Source organism: Amblyomma americanum, chromosome 6 (assembly GCF_052857255.1).
Source record: "Amblyomma americanum isolate KBUSLIRL-KWMA chromosome 6, ASM5285725v1, whole genome shotgun sequence".
NCBI lineage: Eukaryota > Metazoa > Arthropoda > Arachnida > Ixodida > Ixodidae > Amblyomma > Amblyomma americanum.
The window spans coordinates 121485744-121501243 of NC_135502.1; the positions used below are offsets into that span (position 1 = coordinate 121485744).

At 43.9% G+C, this 15500-nt stretch overlaps 1 protein-coding gene across 6 annotated transcripts in view; it reads right to left on the minus strand.

Moving 5' to 3' along the window:
* Nucleotides 1–15500, minus strand: part of LOC144094054 (uncharacterized) — a 39880-nt gene that overhangs the window by 9973 nt on the left and 14407 nt on the right. For 3 of the 6 annotated variants that reach the window (XR_013306396.1, XM_077627918.1, XM_077627914.1), the window contains 2 exons: nt 13791–13929; nt 9612–9720 (listed from right to left, as the gene is read on the minus strand). Coding sequence is in view for 5 of the 6 variants with exons in the window: in XM_077627918.1 (XP_077484044.1) it covers nt 9621–9720; nt 13791–13929 (239 nt within the window). In the remaining variant the exon portion in view is untranslated. Of the gene's footprint in view, nt 1–4752; nt 4829–5360; nt 5414–9611; nt 9721–13790; nt 13930–15500 lie in introns of all 6 variants that reach the window. The other 3 variants (XM_077627915.1, XM_077627916.1, XM_077627917.1) reach the window with 3 other exon arrangements.

Consider the following 15500-nt stretch of genomic DNA (forward strand, 5'->3'; position numbering starts at 1 on the left):
AAAGATCGTCAATAAGCCCATTCACATCAGTCAATTGTTCACGGAAGGACAAGAAGAGGAAAAGCAGAAATACAGCAGCTGAGCATGCGCGCACATCACAATTCCGACAACATTGCTCGGAACTTTGCCTCGGACTGACATTAAACGATACTTTTAGGCAGCCTACAACATTAATTGATGGCATGCGGAAAGAAAAACAGTTTGAGCACATTAGTACGGCGCTTTATCTCAAGTATTTTTCATCGTGATTGTGCTTTCTGGATACAAAATGACGTGGTAGCAGATAGGTTTTGGGGTTAATAGTAGTGTTCTTGAAATAAATGCGGTAAAAGAATTCTAAATTTATTCGTAAACGGCTCTTCTCCAGAGTCCCAGCTGTGATTCTGCTTGACACTGCTACTTCGGCAATTGAAAATATATCTGTTGGTGACAAACTACGCTGCACGATTTTGAACGCGTTCCAGCATATCACAGTAGGATCTGACGAGGGGGTCCTAGACTTCATAGGCATACTTTATAATTGGTCTGATGTTAGTGAAGTATAAAAGTGTCTTAACCTTCTGAGAAGCATCCCAAAAATACCTTTTCAGAAAATTTAGCATTCTTGATGCCTCTGTCAAAATATATTGTCGGCTTTCTCCATCACTATTCTCGTTTTAGCACTGCACTCTCCACACCAAATCTGCTGGATATTGTACTATCAACACATCGTGTGGCGTGCAAATGGCTTGTATTGTGACGAAATGTTGTTAATATAGCCTAGCCAACTTTTCATACCACAACTACAGCGGCAGCCAGAAATCATTTTTTCGAGCAGCACAATGTCCTTCAATTTTACAGCGGTGAACTGTGCAGCATTTTGTTTCAAACATGCTTGTGAAGGGAAGACTGTTTATGTTGCATGAAAAGAAAAGAATGACACGGATGCTGAAGTTTGCAAGAATGCCCTGTTAACACTACAAACACTACCACCCTTGCTTTATCTTTGCCAGCTAAAAAACTTATTTGAGCACAGTGTACTAAGCCAAACTTCAGTACATGAATGTCTCACTATACTAGGCATATCTGATTGCAGTGAAGATCTGCGGTGTATTCCAATGAGTCAGTGCATCACAGCGAAGGCTATCACAACAAATGCAAGTTTATGAGCTTCACAAGCGCATGAGCTTGCCCAATCTATTTATGCATGTAACTTAAAAATTTGCCTTTCAAAGATGTTTACCGCTGCAGGTCACAGCACTTCTCTGCCACGTAGCCCATCACAAAAGAAGTCTGCATAGATAGCGTAATATGTAATGTTAGTATGGTTCAATATAAAAATGACTATCCTTGAATATAGAACTTACTATCCAGGCCATAGCTCTTTGATCTAAGCTTCACATATTTCTGCATAATACATGTAACAAAGCAATAGAGCGAGAGGGTTTTCCTAATGAAATGAGAAACCGAATATTTAGCTGGCATTCAAAGCCACTGACCTGCTGCTCAGGGAGGAAGGGAATAAGAGAGGTAAAGATGAAGGAAAAGAGGTGCAGAAAATGGTTAATGTTTATAAAATAATTATACATTTACAGAAATTTTCAGAAATGAAGTAGCCAATAATTTCGCTTGATTTTATGAGGTTTAACACCACAAAACGGCGCAGGCTATGTTAGATATTAGGAAATTGGGTAAACCTTTAAGTGTGCTAACATCACAGTTCTTGCACCTCTAGTATTTCGTCTACATCAAAATGCGACCACTGCAGCAGGAATTGAACCTGCATCTTTCGGGTCAGCAGCTGAGTACCATAACCAAGGCTCCCATTTGGGGTGACATGCTTAGTTTAGTTTAACTGGGTTTACCATTCCAAAGTGACTCAGTGCATGAGGGATGTTGTAGTGAAGGGGTGAAGTGCAACAAAGTGGTGACTAACAGGCTTTACAAAGTTCACTACACAGAGAGTAAGCATTGATGACATTTTATAGTTTGTATAGTGTACCAATGCCATATATTTGCACAGATCATTCATTACAAGTACATGCGGCCTATGACAGGCTCAGAGATCTAAAGCACAAAGCAATATGGTCATAAAATGAAGGCAAGAGCAGTTTCTTGCTGCCAGCAACCACTCCACTACCCAAAAAGACGGTCGGTTTTTAAAAATGCATGCCCTGCCTATGGCTGTTCACGATTTCAGCTTATATTTTGTTTTGAATTTATTGCAAACTCACGCAGCTCTCTCCTCCCTATCTTAGTATTAACCTTGTGATTTTTTTTTCAGTGGTTAACTGCACTGTTCTCAATGTTAAACTTCTTAGTGTACCACTTTTATGTCCGAGAGATTTGTAGTAGCAAGCCAGTTTAAAACTCTTTTTGAACATACTGCAAGGTTCTGTTCGTAACTTCTGCATGCATGCCAAAAGCCTTAAGCCCCAATTTACTCGCAACCATTTTCTGAAATGCTCTGCATTTGTGGACGATCTGGCTTAGATGTGCGGATGACCAACCTAGATGTAGTCTGTTGCCACTTGCACTAACTCACCGCCTTTCGTAAAATGTTCTCTTTTCATATTGTCTAGTATTTTAGCTGTCTTCATTTGCGCACTCAGCATTTACATCGTCAGTCATGAACTACAATTCCTCATCACTGACACTACACCAAAAACATCACGAAATCTGATGTAACTAAGCCGTTCTCCACAAGTCTGCGTTTCCAAAACCCATCCATTGTTAGACGGAGAGGGTCATCTCATTTTGCATTGTGACATCTCATTCACTCTATGTGTTGTTATACACAGTAAGCAACAATTGATTTCAGGTCACTACTGCCAAAACAACACTTACGGCAATCTTCATACGCTAGGACTTAAGAATTCGCTTTCTACAATCATCATCACGCAAACGCACTCACGGCTTTTTCGCCACAGAAGGAGGCTGGCGCTGTGCTGTGCTGTTTATTTCTCGTCAGCGTTCATATATGAACACGTTCAAAGCATTTCTCTAATGTTTCCGCTCGACATATTCACCATGACGAGAGAGGATACTCAGTTTGTTGTACCGTTGGTGACAAGTTTTCGCTCGTCAGCTTTCTGCCAAGGCATGGCTTGGCGACTGTCAGGGTCTCGTCGGCATCGCTCGTTATGAAGCCTTTCACACTACTGAACACCTGGCCGTCGTTAGTGCTGCTGTACTCATTATAGAGTGAGCGCAGAGGTTTTATGTGCGTGATCGACCGGTGCTATGCCAACAAGTTCTGCTAGCTAGTTCACAGGACCCCATCAGAATCACTAGCAAGCCGTGACTCTTGAGAGACGATACCAACGACGTTCCAATACTTGAGGCTGCGCCCCTTATTTTCACCTAACGCGGATGAAAGGTTGAAGTCACTCCTAGGTAGAGCAATATTATGTTGCACTCAGTACCTATGATTGAAACTTGCTAGAATGTGCCTGTTTGCGACCAGTAAAAATCAAAATTATTATTGTTTAAAATTCTGTAACCCTCCCATCTAAACAGCAAGAACTCAGCTGCTTAAGCAAGAAACAGGAAGAGAGATATCTTGAATATTCGAAAAAATAGAAAGTGCAATGCATGTGCAATGCAGAGCAGATATAAGCAATACAACACTAAACACTGGGAGGGTTCCTAGAGTACGTGATTGCATGAATGGATGGCAATCAGGTGGACAAATGTTATTAGGAAACTTGAGGAAAATGGTGGTAGCAGGTTGCACAGGATACAGTTACCTAAGATCAACTGGAGAACCATTGTTCTGCACTAATTTTAACTACAGATTCACACGACCGACAAAACCACCAGCTCCAGAAGCGGGCTGTGCATCATGAGACACAATGCCAATCACCATTGCAAATGGCACCAGCACCGCGGACTTCCCATGAGGAAAAGAAGACATATTTTCGCTTTCAACTATGAGCGGCAGTCAGCCGTGCTTTTAAGAGCAAACCTCTAAAGTACGGAAACATTGGCACTTTTTGTTTCACTGACATGAAGGTCCTCGTGAGAATGCAAGTCCCATGTTTGTTTCGCACCAAATGTATTAATTGCGAGGTATATTTAACTAAAGAGGGGGCATCTGACAAGGGCTTCAGCCCTTCGCTTTGGCAGCTCTTCTTTAATTCCCTTCTATATCTCTCCTTTACATCAAGGTTCAAGAGTCCACCAAAATATGAAACAGTTATTGTTACACTTCCTTCAATTTTCCTTAAACTAATTTTACATTTTCTACGATGCAGGTTTAAGAAGGTAGAGGTACAAACTGTGCAGTATAACCATATTCCATGGCAATAAACCAGCATTAAATTTGTGCTGACAGCAGCTTTCCCAGTGCATTGCAAGGATTCTATGCCATACAAGGATTGATGTCATCGTGTAATGTTACATTACTGATTGACATTTTGATCTCAGTATCATAAACACCGGTAAACGATTATTGTAGAGCACAATGTTTTTACGGGAATAAGTGAACATATAGGGTCTTTTCGAGGACACATGTACAGAACAAGCAACAGGTGTGCAATGTCAAAGCACCTGAAGCATGCTCAACTCCTTTATGTTAACAGCAGCTGCGTCAAGAGCTACCTGAGCGACTATTTTTGTACAAGTCTACAGTTCCTGTAAATATAAGCTGAGGTACTGCTGTGAAGTGCATGTAGTGTTTGCATGCATTCCTAAACCTAGCTGTAAGGCTAATTCGAAAATATTTTTCTAAATATGCAGGTAAGATATGCATCACTGAAAAAGAATAACTACCATGAAGAGCTCAGTATGGATCACAGAGCCGAAAGCAGGAATGACGCATGACCCAATAGATGCTGGCTGCTGGCAACTGCAAATAAATACATCTAGAGCAACAGCTGTCAGTGGCTGTAGCAATGTCATGAATGACAAGAGGGGAAATTGTCTACTGCTCTAGAAACTAAAATTAGACGTCATATAATTAAATAACAAACCGATGAGCTAGACGATGACAAAAGAAATGAAAAGATTTTATGTTATGCACCCACATACATTCTTTGAGGAGAGTCAGGTTGACTGTCATAACCGAACTGAAAGATGAGCCAGAAGATATACTGCACACCAATTTCAATATCGGATGCACAGGTTTTCATTATTTCCCATCATGGTGCCTTGTACCAATGTCTAGGTATTAAATTGGACGTTGCGACCACTCTGCCTGGGATAAAAGAGAAGAGAAATAGAAAAACTCATGCCTTCACTAGCAAGAAGCCTGATATCCCATATCACAGCTTAGCATCTTAATAATATTGGTGGTGCCTTTAACAAATCTGCATACAATTGAAAACTACACAAATTTGTCGACTGGCAATGCAAGCAAGGGGAAGACAAACAAAAAATACCAAAGAACACTGGTGAGCGCAGTGTAGGGAGGTCTGTGGGCAGGATCCGGGGCCTGGGAAGAGTTCCGAGCTCAGAGAATTGCCGGCAGCACAGCAGATGGCACGCAACCAAAAATAAATATCAAATTGTAAATAAGTAACAAAAAACTATCCACAATGGCGAACGACTTGTATGCGGGCCGCACAGGCGAGGGATATGGCAGAAAGCTAGAAAACCTAAATAAGGGTGCAGTTGCATCCACGACAGCTCGCAGGGCTCAGTAGGAGAGGAAGCATCGACGCTTACAGCACAGGAGTGAAGAAAGATTTATCTAACGTTGACATAACACTGCCTCAAATCTTGTTCCGTTGGGGAAGCACAGACAAGGATAGTAATGACATGGCGAGGAATATGCACCAGCTGTCCACATGCGATCACTGTCTCAGGTGCAAGCACTAATCCGATAAGTACCAACCCTGAGCAAAATATTACGCTGTCTGGTCGCAGCTGGCCTTGAGCGAGTGCTCCATCGTGCAGCACTTCTTGTTGATTGTCTTGTACGCAGTGCAAATCCACGCTTTCGCGCTGAGTGTCGCAGCGCTAGAAAGCGACAGTTTAACTCTGTGTGATATCTGGTCCCATTTTTATTTACGACGGCACAAGAGCCCTAAACGCACATAAAGACAATGAGAACAACACTTGTCTTGCAGGATGTAGGCCCTGCGGCAACCGTATGCACACTGCCTCCACTCACATCCCTATATAGCCACATACAAATATCGCGTGTGAATACCGATCAGTTGCAAAGAAACGCTGAGCGGGACTCACCGGTTATGCGATTCACCCAGGCTTATTAAAACCGCGCAGGGGTCTTCGTTGCCTTTCCAGATGAAAAGACTTCGCAGCACTACCTTTCTTCATGGCTTACACGTTGAAACTCGCGAATGTTATCAGGCCGTAATTCTTGTCGTTGGCCTCCAAAACACATTCCTGGTCACCTTGCTATTGAATGAGTTCTTCACACGTGTCCGCCGTACAAGCACTCAAGCAATGCTTCAAAGAGGCAAATAATACATAACGAGACGCGTCGCTTGCGCTGTCATGGCGCCGACGGCTGCGCTTTCGCGTCATTGAGAAACTGCAACCCGCCAATAATTTTTTTTAAACCACGAATATTTAAATTTTGTTCGCAACAAAGACGCTATATTTTTTGAAATTTATTTCTGCTATATTTATGAATATCAAAGCACTTTCAGTTACTTTTTCGGGCATGTCGTTTGTAGAAGCTGCGATCCTGTGATCCCCTGTTGTGCTAACAGACGACGGATGAGCCGAATGTGCTAGCAGACGATGCTGTTGACGGAATGCAATTTCGTTTGTTGCCAGATAAAATTACTAAGTTTCCAAAGCAGAAACCAGGTGGTTCAGTCCAAAGCAGAAACCAGATGGTCTCCCATTAAAATTTAAAATGGAAAGCTGCTCCTGCAGGCACCTTTCCCTCACTGCATGCCATATAGTAATGGGTTACAACCCCATATCTATTCGATTCGATACGCTGTAATGCACTACAGAGTGCATAGACATTGCTTCGTCCCACCAAAAACAAGTTTTCATCATTAGTACAGTCAAACATCGTTCGATACATCTCTAAGCACAGTGGTGCAGAAAGTCCAAGATCACTGTTGTCAGGCTTAAAATGTGCTAAATGCATGAAACATTTTTATAGGATACTAGCACCTTCTAGTGTTATAATTTCTAAGATGTACCTAACTGCAGCTAGTCTGTCAGTGAGAGCAGCATGACAACTGGCCGTGGTTGTCAATGGAGATATTGGTACAATTTACGATTACGAGTGCAGCTCGAGGTTGGTGGTTAAAAAGTTAAGGCACCTGCTCCTTGGTTGAACAGCGGTGGCGTCACTACACAAACCAAATTATTGGTTTTGTTTATTGGGTTTCAACGTCCAAAAGTGAGGTTGCATAATTTTAAGTTTGGTTTGGTTTGGTTTATGGGGGTTTAACGTCCCAAAGGGACTCAGGCTATGAGAGACGCCGTGGAGAACGGCTCCGGAAATTTCGACCACCAGGGGTTCTTTAACGTGCACTGACATCGCACAGTACACGGGCCTCTAGAATTTCGCCTCCATCGAAATTCGACCACCGCGGCCGGGATCGAACCCGCGTCTTTCGGGCCAGCTGCCGAGCACCATAACCACTCAGCCACCGCGGCGGCTTTGTATAATTTTAAGCAAGCTGCTCCTGTTTTCTTACGTAAAAGCACACAGTACAGATGCAAAACTTCCTTTCCTGAAAGCATGCATACTTTCAGGCTCTTTTCACTAAACTTTCCCAAGAAGAACTGCTTAGTATATCTTGCATAGGTTACAGCTAAACCTCAATATATAGAACCTGAATATAACGAATTTCACTGCGCAACAAAGTTTGATTTTAGTTTTTAGTTTCCACTGAAGTCCATGTATTTTTTCCCTCGATTTAACGAAGCAGTTTTATGCCGAAAAGATAATTTGGGCAAATTTCATCACTTTGTAAACTTAAAAATGTAATTTTTCTTAAAACGTGAAGGTTGCTACTGCTACCATCGAACAAGCATTGGCAGCAGCAGCAACCTACAAGTGCCACAAAATGCGAACACTCCTGAGCTGTCGAGCGCCCTAAACAACGAAGCCTGCCGCGGTGGCTCAGTGGTTAAGACGCTCCACTGCTGGTACCAAGGACATTGCGGCTGCATTTCGGTGGAGCCAAAACAAGGCGCCAATGTACTGTGTGACGTCAGTGCATGTTCAAGAGCCCCCCAGGTGGTGGTAATTTCCACAGCCCTCCACTACGGCATCTTTCGTATCCGATGTCACTTTGGGACATTAAACCCCTCAAACCAAACAGCACCATCACACCGTCCCATGAAGGGCACACAGTCGATGGTCGCCATATCGCTTCCGTCAAGCGCACACGCACAGTAAACTACACTGAGCACAAAGCAAGCCAAACGAGCCGCACTCTATTTAATGAACCTCCGGCCAACTCATCCCTCTCATCAGCCCGTGAGGGCAGATGATTGGTCGCAAGGTTTCTTCACGCAAGTAATGAACTTTGCAGCGCCGCTAGGTTTCGTATTCAGTGAAGGAACTCGCTGTGTGGCAATCACTGTAAGAACGCGTGAAGCTCGTGATCAGTTTTTAGTGGCGGCATTTACCTTCAACTATCATTCAAGATATTCGCATTCTGTTGAGAAATTATTTCAAGTTAAATGGTAATATAAATGCACGATGTCATGGGGAGCACCTCGGCACCCCAGAAAATTTAGACTAAACCTATATAGAGAGATAGTTGATTTAGAGGTAATGAAGCATCACTGAACTGCTCTCGCCGCAAGTTATGCTAGCGTTTCTTCTAAAATAGCTTGTATTATCTTCAAAAACGCCCGTCGCTTATGGTTTATGGAGGTTTAACGTCACAAAGTGACCCAGGTTATGAGGGACGCCGTAGTGAGGGGCTCCAAAAATTTTGACCACCTGGCATTTTTCAACATGCACTGACATCGCACAGAACACGGGCCTCTAGAATTTTGCCTCCACCAAAATTCGATCGCCGCAGCCGGGATCGAACCGACATCTTTCGGGTAAGCAGCCAAGCGCCAGAACCACTGAGCCACCGCAGCGGCTCACGAATGCATGTGGGCAAATAATGCACCACTGAAAGACTAAAACCTTGACGCAATGGAGTTCACGATATAACAGTTTTTTCTGAAAAGAACTATTTTGTTATACCAAGGTTTAACTCTAATTTGTACGGCTGTAACGGCATGGCTTGTAGCATGGTGAGCTCCTCTAAATATTGGCAGGCAAACTTGACTTTTCAAATCATACCTGCAGCATAGCTGCAAAAGAGGAGATGGTTTATGTGGGACCAAAAAAAGGAAATTACACAACTGAATTGGAACATTTCCCTGTGGACACACTACAAAACATTCCAATCCCTACCTCGTTGCCTGCTTCCAAACCTCGTCACTAGTAATGATTAATAGACAGTTCGATACAAAAACAAATGTTGCATGCCCACTGGAGTTAACCGAACTTTCCTTAAAGAAATTTTCTGAATGTCCTCTTAAATTGCACAAGAATGTGTTTACTATATTCGTCGAAAGCAATTGCAGTGCATGCCAGTTCATCAGCCTTGTATTGATGATAATGAAAACAAAAGCAAATTACCGTGTATTTTCACTCACCAGAAAACTGATATTGCACAGATATTTACCGCCGCAGGTCACAGCACTTCTGCGCTAAATACCGCACGACCTTCTTGTGCCGCTTTGAAAGCTCCTTGGCAGAGCACCCTTTCAGCATCAAATGGTACCGGAAAGAATCTGCAAAGTTTGGACAATGAGTAATGTCAGTGTGTTTATAAACAAATAATAAAATATTTTGAAAACAACCTTTATCATTCTTTTTCTTGCTGGTTCAGCCAGCGAATGGGTAAGATGACTTAAAACACGAGCTCAGGTCATGTGAGGCATACAGAAACTGCAGCAATGTCACTGCTTTCTTCCGTTTATTTCGTGCCACCTCTTACGCAAGCCTACACAAAGCTGAATTGACAAAACAATTAATAAGCAAAGAGATCCGCAGTTTCAGTACACCTCGCTAGATATCTGCTCACCTTCGTCATTAGCTACCTCTGAGCTGCTGAAGACAAAATGAGCCAATTTTCGGACATGCTTGATTATTAAGACTTTTCTGCGGCACCGCGACATGGCCTATAGAGCCAATGTACAAGAGTGCCTGAACGTTCAGACGCACCGCAACTGATTGCTTAATTTTTCGGACCTCATTCGCACTGGCCGCCAATACTGAAGCTGCCATACACTGTGTGGAACCATACAGTGGAGCCTCATTAATTCATAACTGCAAGAATGATCGAAAACTTGATCAAACAAAACGAAATTCAAGCTTGAAGTGAGCCTCTTACTTGCGATGCTGAAGTTCTTCGCAAGTCAGCACATTGCACCCGCGTGGTTTCGAATTTGTACTGTTCTCGAATGTCTTCCGCCACAAGGACTTGAACAGTATTCAGAGTTCAAGGAACTCATCTGTGCCGAGTCTTTCGTCTCGAATACGAGAAGAGGTAGAAGCGAAGCGGCGTGGGAGGCGTACGGCTTCCTGGACGGCGAGCGCAGAAGGAAATTGTGGTGCATTTTAAAGCGATGTCAGCGTACCCGCGTCAAAACGCACCACAAACCTGGGTTTCCTATCATAAAACCGTAAACAACTGGCGTTTTGATGACAGGCAAGACGCCACTCATTATACGCAAACCACCGCAGAGAGCATATCGCTGGATACAAAGCCGATTTTGGCTCCAGTCGCTAGGCCTAATTACGAGGCCAATGCTGACGGAGCACCTGCTTCGGCTGTTTCTCGATTGTTATTGTTTCGCCATCTTATTGTTATTGCTTCACCACGTTCTCGTTCCGGGCCCATCGTATTGCGGGCGCAGCGCAGTTCCCACAGCACCATGTTTGCTTTGTCGTTTAAGCTTTGTCCCAACCGTGCATTCATCGGCGACATGCCGAGGGCAGCAGAGCCAGGCCGAGCACGTGAAAGCGGTCACCGCCGTTGTCTGTGCACGTCACGCGGCGAAATTTAGTCATGAGGAGCTTTATAATGTGTGCAATACAACTGACCCCTTTCTCCGGCTTATTGGTAATAAGTTCATACGTTTTTCAGTAAAATTTCATTGTGCGAACTTTCTTATTTTTCAGTCTTTTAGTGGTCCCTAGAGAGTCCAAAAATTCGGTCGTCAACTGTAACTGGCACCAGCAAATTCTACGCCATGACTCTGAAAAGGTGGCAGCAAGTGGCACAGGCACAGTTGACTAAAGATCAATGAGAGAGGGGGCTTCTGTCCTCTACTAAGTGTAACACCCGATTCACAGGAGTGATTAACTATTCCAGAAGCTGGTTGCGTATTATGCGATTTGATGTCATTGCTCTGTGTGAATTATACCTGAACCATGGACAGCGCATGTTGAAAAACATACATTTCTCTAGTTTTAGCAGCTGTCTACTCAGCTTTTAAATACAGCAACATCACATTTTCTTGTTACCGGGGTGCTTGTGTGTCAACTTTTCGGTGCATCTTTGTTGTTTTCTATGGCGCTGCCATGTTCATTTCGGGACACGTTAATCTAAAATGGGGCAGCCGACGATACTGATATTTCCTTGTACCGGTTGAACAACACACACCCTTCAGTAACTGCTGTGACAGGAATGCAAACAGAATGCGTTTAGTCCCCCAGTATATTTTTACAGCAGATAGAATCAGTATAACACAAAATATCTTGCTACCATCATGAGCCAACGTAATATAAACTGCAAGGAACTATACGTCATATCTTTACGACCTCTATTTTGACCTCTCAAACCACCTCCCTCGCAAGAAGCTTGGAAAGCAGCGGCTGCAACAGCTGCCGCCTGATCGCATAGCCCACTGCGCATTTTTCAGCTGCCACTAGACGAGCAGAGCATCACTCAAAAGACTTTCATATACAGTAAAAGCTCGTTAATTCGAACTTTACGGGACCGGGAAAAGAGTTTGTATTATCATATGTTCGAATAACGAATGGCCTCGAAAAAACTGACAAGACTCATTGCATTATGGTAGTAAACGTACCGTATTTACTCGTGTAACGAACTCACTCGCATAACGAACCAACCCACCCTGATTGTTTCCTAAAAATGTGAAAAAAAACGTCAATCGTTTACAATTCCCTCTGTTTCGCACCGTCATGATCCACAACGCATTTTTTTGGCAATGCGTCAGGATGCTGCGCAGAGATAACATCCCGGTGTGTTTACCTTTTGACATTAGCTCTAGCAAAGGGAAGAAGCGAACTTTGCAGAGTGCCAGCGGTTGTCCGGTTGTGCAAGCCTCATTTTCAATACATTCGCCTTAAGGGTGACCCGTTGAAGCGAACTTGCACTGCGGATTTTGAGCGGCGCGGCGGAACGCCGACGCACCGCCGCCGTGCAGCACCACAAGCGGCGGAAAATGGCCGGCTGCCGCCAGGATCTAGAAACTGCGTGATTTCATATGCTTAGCAAAAGGATGAAAAGAACAGCGGTGCATTTACAGTTAAACTGTTATTTATTCAATGACGACAAAGAGGACGAATTATTCTTCATGTCCCTTTTCTGAACCAAAATAATTAACCTGTTTGAACTTTCTGCGCTTCCTGACATCAACCGACGCGTAGTGGCTAAGCCTAGAAGCCTTGAAAATCCAGAAGCATTCTGAAAATCAGGCGCGTTTCATCGGTAAAATTTTGTGCTGCGGACATCTTTAGACAAAGCGGAAGCTTCGTGCGAATTTTGTTTGGCAGAGTGTAGCGGCAACGACGAGTTCGTGGGGAAGTGAGAGGCCGCTTCGGCAGGCGCAGCCATATTGTAGAAGCGGGCGGAAGCCTGACGCGGTCGCGCCTTGATTGGTCCGCGCTGATAGCCCACGTTGGCCGCTTCCGGCCAGCGGCTGACCGCCGGGCGTTGCTAAAAGCTTGCGTCATGATCGCGGCTGACCGCGTGATTCCGTTGGCGACTGATGGGTGGAAAGATGGACGACACTCGCGGAAGGAAAAAAATGTTTTTCGCACGTAATCTGCAGCGCCCGTCCGAAGTCATATCCTTTCATGGGCATTGGCTGAGACTGCGCCGACAGTACTTATCCGTATTTCCGAATTAACAGCGCTCTAATTAAAGAGTATTTAGTGGCGAGTTTCGGAGGCTGCGCAAAAATGAGGGTAGGCAGCCGCCACCGCGACCGTCAACCCCTACCAGTCGGCGCCGCCGGCCGCCGCGCCGGTGATGGCGCCATTTAGGCTTTACCCGCTCTTCCACAGTTTTATCTGGTTTCGTCTTCAGTCCCTGTTTAGGACGTGCGCAGCCTCTAACTATGCGGAGGTGCTTGTTTTTGGCCACGTGCTCTGTGCCAAGCTGCCCAGACGCGGCAGCGCGTAGTTCGAATTTTCCATAGCGAAAGCGACTCGATTTCGAATTAGCAGGCTCTTTTTATACACAGACCTCTACGCAGCTTGGCCAGACAAAGAAGTGTAGTTCGAATTATCCGAAAATGTAAATTATCGAGGTTCAAATTCACGAGCTTTCACTGTAAAGTCCTTTTTATTGAGTGGATTGGCTCTCATCAGTCTGACAACAATGAGAGTAATGCAATTAATTATTTACAAACCCACGGAATCACAAATGGGCCACATTCTAAAAAAAAAGGGGGGGGGGGGGTTGATGGTCACCTGTAATAGTGACTAAATGCATGCAGCTATGCAACAAGAACGAGTGATTTACCTGACAATGAAGCCACCTTTAGAGGAGAAAGCGGTGGATGTATTTTCGTCATCCCCTTAGAGATGGCTTTATTTGACAGTGTACCTGTGAGGCTCCTCTGGGCGAGGATTTCGTTGCCCCACAGGCACACTGCCAACTGTTTGCAGAATGTGGAGTCGCTGCCCAATTCCAGCAGGCGATTCCACGCAGCCACTGGCACACAACTCCCATGCCCAACATGGACCTGAAGATGAACACAGAGCACAGATGGTTTTAATACTGTTTTAAATGCAGAACTCACCCGACATGAAATGCCAACATAAACACACTTGCTAGTGATCTGACTTCTGATTGGAGATAAAAACCACTAAAAATTGTTCAGATTAAGGAACCAGTCTTAGATGCGTTTCCTGAGAAGCACTTTCACATTTTAATTTCCGCTCAAAGTAGCCAAGACACATTGCAGAGGTGGAGACAACAAATTTTTGGTTTGCATGTATTTTCTATCAAATACTGCACACTAGTTGCTTCCAAAAGTATGATACATGCTGCAGTACTCATATGTGTATGGAAAAAATGGTTTGGTTTGGCGTTACGGGGTTTTAGCGTCAGAAAGCAACTCAGGCTATATGGAACATCGTAGTGGAGAGCTTCGGAAATTTCTACTACCTGGGCTTTTTGTAAATTTCATAATTACATCAGCACTGCAGAACAACAGCCCGGACTAGTTACATGGGCCCCAACAGTCAAGACACACTGACTGCTACACTGTCTGCACTCATTACGTGCGCTGTACCGGCGCCTTTAAAATATTAACATACATAGCCAGTACTGCAATATTTATTATCAAGTTAGCAAGGGCCAAAAGTGAGCTCTCAGGTCCAAGCGGGCTGCTTTGTTAGAAACCTAGGCACCGCACCTCGTGACTTGCAACCCTTTGGGAAAGAAGCCAGTCTCTGAAAGAGCCGTAGAATTATGGCAAATTAGTCAAGTTGGTATTTATTTGTGGTTAGCGAAGTTCTAAAAATAATATATAGCACAGCACATTCTGTTTTACATATCTGCAGCTGTGTTCCATGCTGTTTACAATACAATGAAAGACTGCAAAAGTTTTCTCCTGCATGCTTGGAATCCTAACTGCTCTACAGACCTTGTGACCTACCCAAATCATGCTGTGAAGAACAGTGGTAACTTATTGACTACTCTAATATTTTTATTCAGTTCAATTAAGATTTACACACTACGAAATTACAGGGCTAATTCATGTCTGAAGTTGCCACTGTTGTACAAAATACATATGGCACGGTGTAAGTTATGTGTTTCACCGTGGAAGATTACAGAAGTAAACACCAAACGACGTTGAGTATGAAGAAACACATAGAATCAAAACATTGCGTCTGCGCGTGGAATGCCATGAGCTAATAAAAACAGTAAACTCAAGAATAACTTGTGGTAAAATCACACATAATGACAAAGAAAAATTGACTGCAAAGGGGTGACACTACTATCACTTGTTGATCAAAAACAGGTCTCTTTTTCTAGGAGAGCCAGAGGAGGCTCACTTGCACGGGTGTCAAGGCCAAGTTTGTGCATGTGTGCAGCTTCTAAAATCTCACGCTCAATTCTATACTTTCCCCTTAACCTTGGGGTAACAACCATTGCATTCCATGCAATGTCTGGGGAGATTAGCGCCAATTTCATCCTTCAGAGAGCGCAAATGCGGTCGCAGTCTATGATTGATACATGGTCAGTTTGGCGAACGTAAACTCTGCCACACTGCAGTGGAATCTGGTACACCACCTCAGTGGTGCGAGC